Source organism: Temnothorax nylanderi, unplaced genomic scaffold, assembly GCF_030848795.1.
Source record: "Temnothorax nylanderi isolate EJ_2023f unplaced genomic scaffold, tnyl_v1.0 TNYL_tig0006_pilon, whole genome shotgun sequence".
NCBI classification, from domain to species: Eukaryota; Metazoa; Arthropoda; class Insecta; order Hymenoptera; family Formicidae; genus Temnothorax; species Temnothorax nylanderi.
In genome coordinates, this window is record NW_027249068.1 from 757501 (window position 1) to 774674 (window position 17174).

The following is a 17174-nucleotide window of genomic DNA, read 5'->3' on the forward strand; positions in this document are numbered from 1 at the left end:
AATAAAATTCAGAGTTGAGCGACCCAACTGGCCAATTTCCATTTATTAAACTCACGACGTTTCGACCATCATTTGGTCCTTCTCAAGTGAGATGTTATACATAATTACGCAACAATAAATCATGCATCGCAAGATGTTGTGTCCAAGCTACATCGTGCGAACGCCACGCTAGAAACTTAATTAAATTTTATATGAACTGATGCCATATCAGTCTCTATACTGATATTCGGCTAATGTGCAATTGCGAATATGAAAAAAGATTTTATTAAAGACGTATCAATGAGGGACAATTTCATAATCACATGTATAAAAATGTTAATAATTTTCTAATTAATAACATTTTCTTTTTTCCTAGTTATTTCTCTAATAATAGGTGTGACACTCGCCGTGGGCAGGTAGAACGGGTGAAACTGAATAGAAAAGTCCTGTATCATTTTGTGATTATGGCAATAAATGATGTGAAATTAATTAATAAGTATCCGCGAATCAGCGTGCGTCTGCGTGATTCGACGAGATGAGACAGCCCAGGATCTCTACAAGTGTCTCTTGCTAGGTCCACGGTCAGGTACTTCGGGTTATCTGTTCTTTGAATTTTTCTGAGGGACTCTCCTTCTATTATATGCATCCTATTGAGGAATTCTCCACCCCCGCCTGACTCTGACCAATGGAGCTTAACCATTTCCCTCGTTTAAGTAAATGAATGTTAGTGCTTTCGTCTGTTACTGTATTAGTGCAACTTCGTCGTTTTTACAGATCCGTACAGTAAGAATAAGAGAATGAGACCGGTACATCCACCTGCTACTGTCAAGTTTAAGTTTAGCAATAGCGCGAGTGGTATCGACTGTACGACTAAACTGAGCGTTCGCCTTTACTCACAAGGGCAATGGATGATCAAGATACGGAAGATCCTTCTCACAGCTCACCTATCTCATCGGGAACCAGTGTTGATTGGGATGAGGAAAAGTAAGATAAAACAAAGAGAAAATATTGGTTTAGCAAACGGATGAAAATTATTTCAGATCATTTGGTATTAAATTACTTGGATAAGCTTTAATAGTAATTCTTCTCCTTATACCATCATATCGTTTCTTTGCAAGAAAACGCAAAAATATATTTATAAAAATCTAACTGAACAGAATAGACCTCAAAGACTTTTTTCTTTCTTTTTCTAAATAAATAACTAAAATAGAGATAAAAAAATAAAAGCAAATCTACATATAAAATGCTAAATTTCAATTAATTCTTACATTGTGATTAATCTGAAAAGAAACTCAAATTCAATACCTAAAAATATTAATATATCTAATATATTAAAATTGTTATATAAATATATAAATAATTAAATTGGAAAAATTATTTTTTCGATATTTCACATTTCAAACAAAATCTCCGATCGTTAATACCAATGCAATATAAATTTTATTAATCTATAAGCTCTCTATATATAATTTTTTGGCACATATTTAAATAATAAATCAAAATCGTGAATAATTTTCATCCTTATTCCATAAAGATCAACTTATTCCATAAAAATCAACTTGCAGTAATGCAGACCACGTGTTTCAAGCGTCGCGTCGCACAAGATGACGCCTCTTGAGAGGCGTCATCTTGTGCGACGCGACGCTTGAAACACGTGGTCCGCATTACTGCAAGAAATTGATCTTTATGGAATAAGGATGAAAATTATTCACGATTTTTATTTATTATTTAAATATGTGCCAAAAAATTTAATTATATATATAATTAGGAGCATTCTCGACTTTTATAGAAGAGAGGATATGATAATATAATTTTGCAAACTGTGAATATAAGGCCTATACGAGACATCAAAGCGCAAATGTACATATTATAAAACTTCAACAGTTTTCCTTTTTTTTTAATTGAGTAAACTAATTGAGTAAACTAATCAGTATGTGCTCTAACCAAGTGACTGATAAAACATTGACAAAGGTTGAAATTAATATCAGAATATCAGATAAAATAATCTACTGTGCGTAAGAAGAATTAAATTGCATATAAGTGAAAGAGGAAGGAAAAATATGTTAAAGCTTTATTGCACATAAATCTGACTTTTATAGGCTTGTATAAGTCTTCTATCATAAGAGGAGATTCAATAAGGGCGTTTTTGGCCCGCATATAATTTTCAAAAATTTTTTTGAACTGTATGATTATTAGAAATGTCAATAATAACCATTAGATGAGAAAGAAACTCGGTCTATAAAGCCAAAATTAATTATTAGTCTATAGGGGTACCAAAGCTTTCTTCATTACTAATAAGTAAACTAATAAAATATTTTCGCTCATTATACATCGATTAATATATTATTAATATATTATTATTAATATTAATATCTAATAAATATATATTATATTAGATAAAATAGTTTTTAGTTTTTAGTTTGGAAATTCAAAGCTAATTGAAGTCTGACAAGACTTAGAACTATATCAATAAATAACAAAGTCTGTATTAAGACAAATTAAAATTAACTCATATTAAAATTTAATTAAAAAGTAATTAAAATTTAGAATAGAGTTTTAAAAAATTAAAGGTTGCTAAGCAAATTAAAAAAAGCTGTTACTTATCTACATATTTCTATATGAAAGTTATAACAGTACTTTATTATATTACTCTAATAAGATTCTAATAAAATTATATTCTAATAAAATTTATTCTTTTTGTTTGCAGACAGCATGAAATTATGGCGAAAGAAAAAAGCAAAAACGCAGCGCGGTCGCGCCGCGTTAAGGAGAAAAAGGAATTTTTGGAGCTGGCGAAGCTGCTACCACTTCCAGCCGCCATTTCCACACAACTGGACAACGCCAGCATCATCAGACTGATCATCACTTATCTCAAGATAAGAGCCGTCTTTCCTGATGGTAACGAATATGCCCATTTGATAAATCTTGCTTTTATTTGTTATAATCGTTTTTTTTATATTAATCGATGTATAGAATAATGATTAATAAATAATAGTATACTTATCGGCAGAAATTATAGATACGTGTGATTGTAGATATAAATTATCTATGACCTATAGTGCATGAAACATTGTCAAGACAACATTCATATCGGATAAATAAGAAAAAGATCGAAGTATCGCTGTAGCTTCTGTGTTTGGTTTTATCTTTTATTATTTTTTTTCTATATTTTATATAAGGCATATAAATATTGAAACATTTTCAGATTTTAAGTTTTAAAGTTAAACATCTGTATGCGCAAAAAAATAAAACCCTTATTTATGGGACGTCAATTATTTCTGAAAATGGTTATTGATGATAATTTGAACATTGTAAATTCTGCAAAAATTGATTTATACATGACGTGTATGCCATGCGTCAGAGGCAATATAATCAATACGTTTTACCGAGAAAAAATATACATCTTTAAACAAGCATATGCATTTGATATTAAAAGCAGAAGGTTGATTTAATTAAGTTTTTTTTTTCAGGACTCAAAGACGAATGGGGTGCCGCGCCACCACCCAACAATCCCTTAGAGACCACCATCAAGGAACTGGGTTCGCATCACTTACAAGTGAGGGAAAATCTAGAATACAATCTTTTACTTGCAGAAAGTTAATTTAAAAAGACCTATTGAATTTATGTGAGTCATGAATTAACGTTATGATAACAGACTATTTCTGACTGCAGGCACTGGACGGTTTTGTCTTCATCGTGGCATCGGACGGAAAAATTCTATACATAAGCGAGACAGCTAGCGTTCACTTAGGTTTGTCGCAGGTAGGAAAAAATATCTCTTTATTTATTTAATTTTAGCAACTTTTTTTTTTGAAAAAAATGTACTTAACATTTACTTACACAATTATATTTAAACAGTTCAACTACTCTAAATATGTAATGTAACGGAGTATCTTTCGTTATGGTCAAAGCCCGAAACGCGGCCATTTCTAGCATTGACTGGTCAATTCTGCGGAATAACCAAGCGTCTTGATTAAAGCAGTTAGGTATCAGGCTGGGAGTTTGATTAGTTTTATTATGCGGGAAAGGGGCTCCGCCACAAGCCCGCCTATTTGTGTACTGTTTATACACAATTATGAACAAATTACTACAAAACTTTGACCAAGACGCTTATTAGCCGTTCGGCAGAATTGGTTAGTCAATCCTAGGATTGACCGCGTTTCAGGCTTTAACCATAACATCTTTAAATATGTATAATTGTCAAGAAAATATAAAAATAAATGTAAATGAATAACATTGAAAATATCTTGCATGTAATTCTTGTAAAATTTCTTGCGCAAAATTACATTAATTATTAGATGTTGTGTGTATCGTATTACCACATTAATTGTATTAATATTACGTTGCTAGGTCAGATAATGGAATTCCGATAAAATCCAGAGACTATTTACAGAAACTGTTTGTATGTGCAGCTGGAATTAACGGGAAGTAACATTTTCGAATACATTCATCCAGAAGATCACTGCGATATGAATGATGTGCTGAAATGTCCGGAGAGTCTTGAGGATTTTTTAAAATTTAAACTGAATTACCGAGGTGATTTCGAGCGAGAAGTTTCCTTTCCCTTGAGAATGAAGTGCATCCTATCGAAAAAAAACGCGGGTCTTGTCACGGAAGGATACAAGGTAAACAAGAAAAAACAAATTTTCATAAAAAATGCGTTATTATGGAAAAAAATCCTCGGCGATAGCACACACTTGATTCGATGTTTAAGGTCATACATTGTACCGGCTATGTAAAACGCAGGAAGACTCCCATCGGATTCGAATATCAGAACTGTGTTGAAAATAATGTCTTAATGGCGGTCGGCCATTCTATCCCGCTATCGACGAGTTACTCATACGAGATTAAAATGCATCACAACATGTTCATGTTCCGAGCTTCACTCGATCTGAAGCTCATGTACTTCGATTCAAGGTAAAATGTGTTGCCAATATATTCATATACATATATATACATTAATTATACATATAAATTTCTTGCAATATTTTCTTATAAACATTTAAAGACCCGTTTACTATAAGTCGATTGCTCTCACACGGAGCTACGCGTCATCGTTTTTGTATCTGTCATTAATTGCAAGTTATACGGGGAAAAACGCGGTGGCATTTTATACATCAATATGCGCACCCCTTTACGTCAAAATTGCATTGAAACGGCAATAAAAAAATATTTAATTTAAATATTTAATTTAATTTAATCTATTTAAATATTAAATTTATTTAAATATTTAATTTAAATAAAAATATATTTTTCAGAGAAAATTTTAATGATTCTCTTTAGAGAAAATATGATATATAAGTCCTTTGATATAGGTACGCGGGATAAAATTAAGTGCGCCTTGGGCGAAACGTAGAAAGTAATTCGCTAGAGCGCGAGCGGAGAAAAATGTATAGTATCATCTGTATCATGCGTATATTGATGTCTTGCCTATTGTTACAGAGTAACTGAATTAACAGGTTACGATCCACCGGATCTAATTGAGAAAAATCTATACTGCTACGTGCACACATGCGACGTTATGCAGCTGGGACATGCTCATCGTGTTCGTAAGTATTTCATTATGTGTTATTAGATGCAATTCATTATTATCGGATGAATAAAGTAATTTCATTGATATCCTAATATACGTTGTCATTTACAGCAATCTGTTTAGTGGCAAAGCATACAATGTTAAATTTATTTTTTCTTACCAATTTCAGCTATATACTCGTAAATTTATTTATGTTTGTTTAAACAATTTAATTTAGTTCGATTCTTTCTCTCTCGCGCGGTTATCTATTTAACAAATTGCAGATGTATCCTGTAAGCTTGCTGTAATGTTTCGTTTTATATTAACATTGTTATCTTTGTCGAAAAAATATTTATTGATATAATATAAGGTTTCATCCAACTTTTTCCTTTACGTACGATTACCAGCCACAGCATCTCTCTGCTTTTCGCAGATTATGCTTTTATATTTTCGCTCGTGTTTTCCCGGTTTAAAGATCACTTATTTCTGTCTGAATAATATAACACAATAATATAACATAATAATATAACACAATAATATAACTAAAAAATATTTTCCGTTGATCGACGGATTGATCGCGGATCCTTTCAAACGACACAATATGTCGATGAGGATAAGTTCTTTGTAGACTGAGAGTAGCTGACGCTGCTTAACTCACCGACGCTCTTACGAGAGAGAGTGACGATAAGAATGGCAAGTGGATGGAAGAGAGGGAGCTTTAGCGAGAGAAGTGAACGAGTTATGAAGCTGTTACTGCTATCACTGTTTCAACAGACTCGTACGAGCGCGACTTGAAAGGAGTCTGACATAATACCCCTAATGTCTGCGCTTGAGAAGAAGTTGCGCGACATGATTTTCGTGATTGCACGTGATGACGGTAACGCCATAGCTACCACAGATAGGATTTTTTTTAGAAGAAAACAAAAGATACAATCCTTCTTGAATTATCAACATTTTTTCTTTCAGTTTCACATAACTTTAATTTTCGCTCATTCTTAATCCTAGCGTCACCATCAAAGATAACAGCATCAAACTAACGATGACATTTAGTTTTCTCGTGCATCAATCTTATAAAACTTTGTTAAATGTTAATTTATTATTCATTAATATAATGCGATAAATTATACGTCGCATACTTTTAAGATATAAAACGCAAAGATAATTCTTCGCTAAAAGTGAGCATCTTGCCTCTGTTGACAGTGTTACGCAAAGGTCAGATGACAACGAGGAAGTATAGATTTTTGACGAAAAATGGCGGATGGGTGTGGATCCAGTCATACATGGCGATCATAAAAAATTCGCGAAGCTCGCGTCCGCCTTGCATTGTGTCCTTAAACAATGTTTTGACGGCCATCGAGAACCCGGGCCTGATCATGGTCGAGCAACAGTCGTCCTGCTCGAATTCAGGAAATTCGCCGAGCGCTTCTGTGTCGACGCCCGTCAGGATTGGAGATCTGGACAATCACAGCCCGAACCCGCCTCCTTACTGTAGGACCAAGGAGCCATCCAATACCGATTACGCCGACAGTTCCGGTTGTCCAAACTCGGAGTACATGGCGAGTTCGACCAATCACAGCCACTACCTGTCGTGCTTGCCCTGTGCGTCGCACTGCATCAATGGTGCAGCGCACGAGGACGACCTTTACTACAGTCCGAATTTGCGCTACCAGTACAGTGGTGAGTCTGACAATTGATTTATATCTTGAAAATTCACTTTAGAGTTGAGCGAATTAAAACTAATAAATTGATAAGTAAAGTCCCTAAAATATATAAATTGTCTAAAACAGGCTTTGGATTTAGTAATGGTATCTAAGTTTTTATATTTTTTTCTTACAAATTATAAACTATTAAATACTAAAATATACAATATAATAAATAGAAAGAGGGATCGTTTTGCCGGAAACTATTTTTTCTGGAAGGAGGAAGGAGTAATTTCCATAGAGATATTTTACTTTGAAATATTATCGTATAAAATTTATACACGATCAGACGTAGATAAACATAACGATTACAATATAAAAATGTCCATTAGGAGTGATGAAAAACTTTTGGTCATTAATATTTCATTATCCCTATAAATAAGGATTATACATCAATTTTAACCCTCTATTTTGTAATCTCAAGATCTCGAACAAGACTTAGTAAGCACTCTGCAGCACCAAGAAGACATGCATTATCTGTACCTCTCCACGTCCCTGACTACTCAGCAATATAGCTCGCAGAACAACCAGCAGACACAACAGCATCCTCAGCATTTGCTGCATCAGAATGCGACCTCTTTGACGACCCTCGAACAGCAACATAGTCCTCAGAACGGCCAACAGGAGCAATCTTACTCGACACCCTCGAGTTTCTGCGATAACACCAACGAGTTTGACGTGAATCCTGTGCCGCCGCCAAGTTATTACTCATCTCATCATCATCATCATGGCCACCATATGCCGTCGGACTCGACATCGTCGACGACGTTAAATCCCTCCACGTCCCTGACTATTCAACAACCTAGCCCGCAGAGCAACCAGCAGACACAACAGCATCCTCAACATCTGCTGCATCAGAGTGCGACCTCTTTAACAACCCTCGAACAGCAACACAGTCCTCAGAATGGCCAACAGAAGCAATCTTACTCGACACCCTCGAGTTTCTGCGGTAACACCAATGATTTTGACGTGAACTTGAATCCTGTGCCGCCGCCAAGTTATTACTCATCTTATCATTATCATGGTCATCATATGCCGTCGGACTCGATATCATCGACGACGTTAAACGTCGACGATGCATTATTGTTAAAATCACAAGACACGCATCCCTCCACGTCCCTGACTACTCAGCAACCTAGCTCGCAGGGCTACCAGCAGACACAACAGCATCCTCAACATCTGCTGCATCAGAGTGCGACCTCTTTGACGACCCTCGAACAGCAACACAGTCCTCAGAATGGCCAACAGGAGCGATCTTACTCGACATCCTCGAGTTTCTGCGGTAACACCGATGATTTTTACATAAACTTGAATCCTGTACCGCCGCCAAGTTATTACTCATCTCATCATCATCATGGCTATCATATGCCGTCGGACTCGACATCATCGACGACGTTAAACGTCGACGATGCATTATTGTTAAAATCACAACAAGACACGCATCCTTTCACGTCCCTGACTACTCAGCAAAACAGCCCGCAGCAACAGTCGTCCTGCTCGAATCCAGGATATCCGCCGAGCGCTTCTGTGTCGACGCCCGTTACGATTAATGATCTGGACAATCACAGCCCGAGCCCGTCTTTTTACCGTGGTAGAACCAAGAAGACACCCGATATTGATTACGCCGACAGTCCCAACTCGGGTTACGTGACTGATTCGAATAATAACTGCCATTACCCTTTACCCTCGCCGTATACGCCGCAGAGCATCAATAGTCCAGCCTATGAGGATAGCGGTTACCAAAGTCCGGATATGTTCTACCAGCATGGTGAGTCTCACAAATGGTTTATATCTTGAAATTAACTTGCGTTTGGAGATGAGCGAATTAAAATGAATGAAGCTGTAGGTAAAGTCTCTAAAATATATAGATCGTCTAAAACAAGTTTTGGATTCAGTAATGGTATTTGTTTCTATATATTTTTTTCTTACAAATTATAAAATATTAAATTCTGAAAATACAATACAATAAAAATTGAACGAGAGACACGTTTTTACCGAACGCTACTTTTTTTCTAGAAGGAGAAAGAAAGGAAGGATTATTATTTCCATAGAGATATTTTACTCTTAAATATTATCGTATATAATTTATACACAATCAGACATAGATAGGTATAACGATTAAAACAATAGAAAAATTAGGAGTGATAAAAGACTTTTGATCATTAATTTTTCATTGCCCCTATAAATAAAGATTGTACATCAATTTTAACCCTCTATTTTGTAATCTCAAGATCTCGAACAAGACTCAGTAAGCACTCCGCAGCACCAAGAAGACACGTATGATTTACATCCCTCCACGTCCCTGACTACTCAGCAACCTAGCCCGCAGGACAACCAGCAAACACAACAGCATCCTCAACATCTGCTGCATCAGAGTGCGACCTCTTTGACGACTCTCGAGCAGCAACACAGTCCTCAAAGCGGCCAACAGGAGCGATCTTACTCGACACTCTCGAGTTTCTGCGGTAACACCAATGATTTTGACGTAAACTTGTATCCTGTGCCGCCGTCGAACAATCACTCATCTCATCATCATCATCATCATCATGACCATGGTGGAAGGATAAAAGGCGAAGCATTCCAGCGCAGTCGTGAAAAGCAGTGAGAAGTAGTCAACCAATTAGATTTCACCCATTCCACCATGATCATGACCATCATATGCTGTCGGAGTGGACATCGTTGATGACATTATAACAAGGCTGACGGCGTAATCAACTACCCAAACTGTGATTTCTACGAGTTTTACTGCTACGACGATTGAGAAACTCGACTCTTTGTGCGCCCTTGCGTCGATATATGCCAAAACGAGACGACAAAATAATAAATATAGGTACAATCAATGTAGAAGAAAATTACGGTACGTTCGAGCTGGATCTTGATAGCCTAATAATACTTCTGTGTTCTTCCAAGTACAATGAATATACATTTATACATACCAAGTATGTGTTTCGTAAATATATGTACCTAAAAAGTTGCACGAAGAAACAAAAACAAAAGCATTTCTTTATTACCCCATTGAACTCTTCTAGACTTCTTACTATAGCTAAGTAGTCTACAATATCAAATAAATCTAAACTTTCACAAAGTTCATGTTCTATAGCTAAAAGTCCTAATTCGATTAATCGGTCCTGAGGGCCGATATCACAGTCTCCGATTAAACTCACTCTTCGTCTCTTTCTAAGGGGGACAGTTAGAAAGAGATGCAGAGTGAGTTTAATCGGAGGATCAAATTAATCGGAGACTGTGAAATCGGCTCTGAGTCATAGAAAATCGCAGATAATTCGTTATCAATTTTAATTTCAAAACATTTCTTTCTCTAGATGCAACAGTTATCAGCAATGTTAAAAAAATTCTTAAAAGTATAAACAAAATAGGATATGATAACTGTAAGGTATTTTTAATAATATAATCTAAATTTTGAAACGGATTCGATGAGTTTTTTGTATTATTTTATATGTTTGCAATTCGTTAAATAATTCCACACTATCTATATCTTTAGATGAATTTTCTATATCAATTTGCAGACTAAAGTCTAAATCAAAACAAGCTTTCTTTAATTTCTCTTCTGACAAATTATGAAATTTGCACAAAAATCGAAATAAATCATTGCATCTGCAAGGTTTGAAATCTTTCTTGAATTATCCGCATAATTCACGGATAATTCAAGACAGATGGAAAATGGATAATTTCCAATCCAAGACAGATCCATCACAGATGGATAGCAACTGTCGCACACATGTTCAACTTCCCGAAAAACACAAACAACCCGTCGATTGCTTCCAACTTACACCTGTCGAACAATTTTTTTAAAATCCCCGAGATTTCGTAATTATTATTAAAGTACGTGCTCAGAGCGTGTAAAATAAAAATGTTGACCAAAAGAATAATTTAAATATTGAGTCGATAAATCAAAACGTAAATGTTTTTAATGATTTGGACGATTGTATTTAATGAATCTGGAATTCAATTTTAAAAATTAATTCCAAATTTGTTCATAGTGGTGAAAGCTATTTATAAAGTTAATTGATAATATAGTGAATAACTTGTAGATAAAACCATGGCCTTATTACAGGTATTTTAAACATATGTAAGCATCTGTGCTTATGATACAAGTGACATGATTTTAATTTTCATGACAATTTTAAAAGATAAAAAAATATAATTTAATACGTATAATACGATATTAATTCGCTTCAAGACACATTAGATTTAATTGTGCATTATGTTATACGATATAAAAAATTAAGTTCAATGACAAGTATTGCAATATACGTATTATCATACGCAAAAAAAAAAAATATTTATTTGTTAGTAAATTAATATTATCTAATAATATGTGCGTTATCATAAAATAATATTTATTATTATTATTATATAACGTGTACAGGAAAAATTTATTTATATAATTCTAAAAAATATTATTACACTGTAAGATTCATTTTCGAGTGAGTGAAACGATAAAACAAGTATTTCAGAGATGAATCATTTATATAAAAAATATTTTATTACACATTTCTGTTATAAAAATAATACAAGCCACAGCGTTACAAAATTTGACGAAACCTTATATCGAACACAATTTATTGGCACGTTATCCAAAGTATTACGAGGCTTACGGTTTTCCATCTTACGTGCACGTAATAGGTTTTTGCGCACGTTCGTTATATTCGTATTGCGATTAGGTAACATACTTGGCACTGGATTAGATAAAAATACCTAACTGCAGTCAATAACTGACCCACTTCGACGTAGATATAACGTAAGTTGTCTTGTGTCGCAGCGATTTAAAAAAAAAACATTAGAACGCGTTGAGTATAACTATTTTACAGATTTCAGCTTCCACTGTTCCACTTAATGTTAGAATATTTTTCATGCTATTTTGTCAAGACATCATACATCTAAAAGTTTCATTATTTGAGATTTAAGAATACAAGCAACTTTTAATAATATATTTTTTATATACCACATATATGAAAAAGCTTACGTTCATATATACATTAAAAATTTATCTTAATTATATATAAAATATATAGTTATATATATATTACGTATATTATATCATACTTTAATGTATATACTTATACGTATACCTATATATGTATGTATATTTTTATTCTGCATTTTATTATTAATGTAATATCAAAATAACACGAGATTACTCCTCTTTACGTTCATTATATATAAAATAAAAAATGATAATGAGATTCTTAATTTATAATTTATAATTTACTGTATCTTAATTTGCTGCATTTAATTTTTATTTTTAATTAATATGATAATATGATTATTAATATAATAATCACATAATCATATTTTAAAAAATAGATACTTAAAATGGTTTAAAGAAATAAGTGTTACCGAACATCCATTACTAGAATTATATATAAATACGCACTTTAACCTAAAGAAACGTTAAGAAGGAACCGACTGCTATGAATCAGGAAGTGCGTATAAAGAGAACCGCAGGCTCTCGTTCACCGACAATATTTTCATGTAAGTGTATGTGTAGTGGATTTCGCTGATAAGAATAAGCAGAAACAAAACCGTGGGTAGTTGCCACCACGCAAATCGGACGTATTCCCAAATGCGATCCAGAAATATTGCCAGAAGCATATAGTCCATCATCGCGTGAAAGTTGAAGATCTTCCACGCGAGAGCGATAGTCCAGAAAGAGGAACTTCGGAAGACGATGGTCTGCCTATCGTAGAGATCCTCTCGGCTGATCATCGAAGAGACGTCAGACTCCAGGAGATCCTGGTACACGGATATGTACCGGTTCCAAGCGATACTCGTCAGGCAAAAGTGAAGGCCCACCATTAGCATGTTGTACAGAGGTGATCTCCAGAATGACGTAGAAGCAACAGAACTGTGGGATGACGATGACGATGATAACGTTCGTATGGGCAGCCGCTCGTAGCCAGCGCGGTGATTAGAGTTGCGTTTCAGAAAAAAGAATACCCCGACCGCGAGAGCGACGCAGCCGAGAGCATCGCAGATGCCATCCACAAGATAACCGATAGAGCCAACGTCCGATCTTTCGCCCTTGACGTTGAGCCTCGTCCTGGCAACGTGGCCGTCCAGATTGTCCAACCAGGCTCTGACTTGGAACAGAACGACACCTACTCGTCTGTGACACAGGGAACTCCGTGTGACGTACCGGGCACCGATTATAGCCACCACTACGTGAGAAAAACTGATGGTGTTTGGCGTCAGCCACGTCCAGGAACGACTGATGCCCAGCAAATAATCCGTGAGAGATGCTAAGGGACTCAGGATGTAGTGATTAGGGTGGTCCAACGTCATGGCCTTCACCGTCACGGTGCAAATCGGATTCAGGTCGCATAAGATTGGCGAATAATACGGCGAAGCTCGCGTGTCGTTCATGGCTGGACGCACATCGTAGTCCTGCACTCGGAAATAGAGTAGCAAATCCATCCCGACGAAGTACAGCAGGAATAGAAACGCCAGACATGTCTTACTGATGAACGAGTACATCTTCCGAGATCCAAGGTTGAATCGTTTCGCTCCTCGTTTTTTATTTTTCCTTCTATAATATATAATATTCTTCTTTTGTTTGTTTATTCATCTAAGTCAGTTGTTATAATTATTCGTTTAATCAGTGGCTTATTATTGTCTAATTGTTTCTCATCTAATTAAAAGGGATGACACATCCCGTTGCGGCCGATTGTTATCCTTATTAATTAAGCGTTACCGGCGTGCCATAAATTCGATTTATGTTTTATGTGTCACAAAAATTTTGTCAAGGCGTATACTTTTGTATAGTGTTGCCTCATTGATTAACCGCTATGATATTCTTTTCAATGGTTCTTTTCATCCTTTCTCTTTAGCAGCTTTAGAAAAACTGCTTTTTTCGTCGTAATGACCGCACGCTGTACGCTGTACCAATAACTGGCAACGCCTTGTAAAAATTACGTCGTTGACGTTAAACTGTCATCGAAACCGGATACCACATTTTTGCCGCTGGATACAGAGACAAATCCCATCCTCTCTATTGTGTCGCTGATGCGTATTCTGAAATATTTTGTAATACGTTACATTTCAAGCCGCAACTGGCAATTATCAGTTTATCATTAGCTCGCCGCTATCTTTCTCGTATCAGATTAAAACACCATGTTATTTTCGGTCTATTTCGGATAGGGGCGAGACAACTAGACATGCACATGTGTCCCGATGCTTCCGATGATCTTTTCCCTCGCGCGATAGCCAATCCACAAAGTCGCGGGTCACACTAAACGGAGGAGACAGGTGGTCTGTCGCGTTATTCATCGATCACAGGTTTCACTACGTTCAATATAGGTCAAGATCAGAGCTTGATCCGCGATTAACTTTAATCCAATCCGACGGATTGTGACGGACGTTAACACGGAATATACTAAACTGTTAAACGTTTATAGGGAAAGAGCCTTGCATATATATTACCCGGAGATAAAACAAATACGATAAGAATAACAGATCTTTTTTCGCCGTCTTTCTTACTTCCCTTGACTCCTTGAAGAGCATCCCTACATTCCCTACGGCCAAATATTCGAACTCTTTAGCCAGTTAAATTCTAGTAGACCGTATTCTCTCCTGCGCAGAATTCTATTTATATGTGCCGTGTTGAATTTAGTTAGTCGGATATGAAGGTCGCATGTGTAATGGAAAATGCTATATGGATATCACTATTTGCCATATTTAGAACAAACTGCAAGCCACGAGAGAATAAGAATTTCATATCCACAACGTATAAATAATTCATGAGAATAAAAACTTTTTTCTTAAAATTTAAAACGGTTTTTTTTCCACGCTCAGAGTTAATGTGGTAGATGTTGCACGTTTTCCAATATATTATGTATTCTTCTAATAAATAAATCGTCCTGTCGTTGAATAGTTTCCAACAGTATGTATCGTCTAGATAGATTTAAATATTTTCGGCATACTCATTATATCTGTGATTGCAATTAGCACGAGTAGAACATAGCAACTACGATATCGAGTATCTAGAATGTGTTAGTATCCGAGATATAACTGAAAAATAGTTTTATAATTTAAGTAAAGGAATTATTATCTCTTTTGCCGCTATCTCTTACTCAATTACCATCTCTTTCAACGAGATATTGAACTCATGTGGTTGCTAAACACTGACATTGGCGATTATTAATACCCATAGTTGTAGGAATTAAGACTTGTATGTGGATATAGTGAATGCAATACAAATGCTACATAGGCTCTCCATTATCTTAACCGAGAGATGTGCTGACGCTTAAATTTTACCTGAGGGAACGTGTGTGCTTCTATCACAACCTGTATCGCCAACCGGAACCAAGGTCTAGCAAGATCTATTTCTCCAATAAATAAATATGATCTTTGTTTTTGAGTATTGGCAGTAATGGCAGTCATTAACGTTGCATGTCGAGCGCGAGCGACTGATGCGCATTGTAAAAAAATTATGTCGACGAGTAGGCATCAATATCAGGCTTATCCTCCCGCCACGTGCTGTATCCTAATTAATAAAATTACTCGATTAGTGACTGATTTCTCACAGCTTTTGAATTGCAAATCAAATGGGACTTTCATGCATATATATATATATTTTTTTTAAATTAAACCGTACAAGTTGATTGAAACGAATTGTCAAATTGCAAACTGCCTTTCATCCGAAATGGCAGTTAGATAATTGTTATTCATTGATATATCCCAATAATTCACACAATATGAAAGTTGAAGCAGCTTGATTTAACGAAATAAATATATTGATTGAATAACATAACCTTACCCGGCTTGGAGAAAAGCGGCCGAAACATCTTTGGACGAGTTTAAAACAGCTTTGATATAAGAGCAGTTATATTTGTGTGTATTACTTAAATAGGAAGATATATATTGTACGAATAAAATGGACGTAAATGCAACTGCATATCAATAGTATGGAAGTACCTAGGTCTAATGTGTACAAACAACAGCAGGGTTGATGACACCAGATGACAGTGATGACACTTGCACGGTAGATGGCTCTTGCCAATGTTATTTTACACGTGCGTCAATATTTACTTTTTTTTATTATCATAAGTAGTTCTGAATGCAGCAACAATTTTTATATGCTGACGCAGAAGTTTATTTGCAATTCTACACTCCACACGCATGTTATATGTGATGCACGTTTACACAGTATGCATTGGTGTTTCAAAATATAGTGATTATAAATATAAGTATACCCATTTTTTTAAATCAACTATCCTAAATCTTGTTCACGACACGTCTGATAATAACTTATTTATTCTGATAGATAGTACGTTGCTCCAGTTTCTTGTCCTCCGGTCGTTGTCAAAAGCTTACAATGCCAACTACGACAAGGTATGATGCATAAGTAATATTTGTGAATATTTGTGAATATTGAAGTATATATTTTTCTTAAGGAATTTAATTATAAAGCTCTTTATTAATTCAACGAATATATTTAATTGCGATTTTCTTATAGCAGCCTGTTTTAAAGTTTTCACACCATTCACATATGCTTGTATTAATGGACGTTGTAATCAAGTCTTACAAAATGTTGGTTCTAAAATTTATACTAATTTGATTTAATAATATCTATTATTTTTACAGGAACATCCCCCCCCCACGCGAAATCTTATTTCAGAACTATATCAGCAGTTTTATGCAGTAATACTTGTTTTAAAAGCTTGATTGTCGTATACACAAAACTGTTATTAAAGTATAGACATTCACTAAAATTTCTGTCCTACAAAGATAAGATCTACATAATTCCTCCTGGTGTTGAAGATATCAATGGAACAGATTTGGAATTCTTGGCCAAAAAAGGAACTGAAGAAGTCACAAATGCATTCCACTATTTACGTGTGTGTGTGTGTGTGTGTGTGTATTTAAGAAGGCGTGCGGGTGCTGTGATAGCAACACTATTGTAGCCTGAGGAAGAAGTCAGGCTCACCTATCCCAAGATAATAAAATGTATACATTTAAATCTT

At 35.2% G+C, this 17174-nt stretch overlaps 2 protein-coding genes across 2 annotated transcripts in view; one reads left to right on the forward strand and one right to left on the reverse strand.

Moving 5' to 3' along the window:
- LOC139777688 (uncharacterized) overlaps nt 1-10179 on the forward strand; it is an 11685-nt gene extending 1506 nt beyond the window's left edge. The window contains exons 1-10 of the mRNA XM_071715254.1: nt 1-963; nt 2687-2877; nt 3450-3535; nt 3652-3741; nt 4392-4604; nt 4694-4896; nt 5422-5528; nt 6692-7168; nt 7616-8959; nt 9423-10179. The exon at nt 1-963 is cut by the window's left edge and continues 1506 nt beyond it. Coding sequence (XP_071571355.1) covers nt 884-963; nt 2687-2877; nt 3450-3535; nt 3652-3741; nt 4392-4604; nt 4694-4896; nt 5422-5528; nt 6692-7168; nt 7616-8959; nt 9423-9796 — 3165 coding nt within the window. The 5' untranslated portion in view covers nt 1-883 and the 3' untranslated portion in view covers nt 9797-10179. The remainder of the gene's footprint in view (nt 964-2686; nt 2878-3449; nt 3536-3651; nt 3742-4391; nt 4605-4693; nt 4897-5421; nt 5529-6691; nt 7169-7615; nt 8960-9422) is intronic.
- A 1494-nt stretch (nt 10180-11673) lies between these two features.
- On the reverse strand, nt 11674-16170 carry LOC139777704 (ceramide phosphoethanolamine synthase-like). Its single transcript, XM_071715277.1, has 3 exons — nt 15968-16170; nt 15466-15694; nt 11674-14223 (listed from the first exon to the last, which is right to left on the reverse strand). Exon 3 carries the CDS (start codon nt 13684-13686, stop codon nt 12622-12624), a length of 1065 nt encoding a protein of 354 aa, XP_071571378.1. The 5' UTR covers nt 13687-14223; nt 15466-15694; nt 15968-16170; the 3' UTR covers nt 11674-12621.
- Between the last annotated feature and the right edge of the window lie 1004 nt (nt 16171-17174).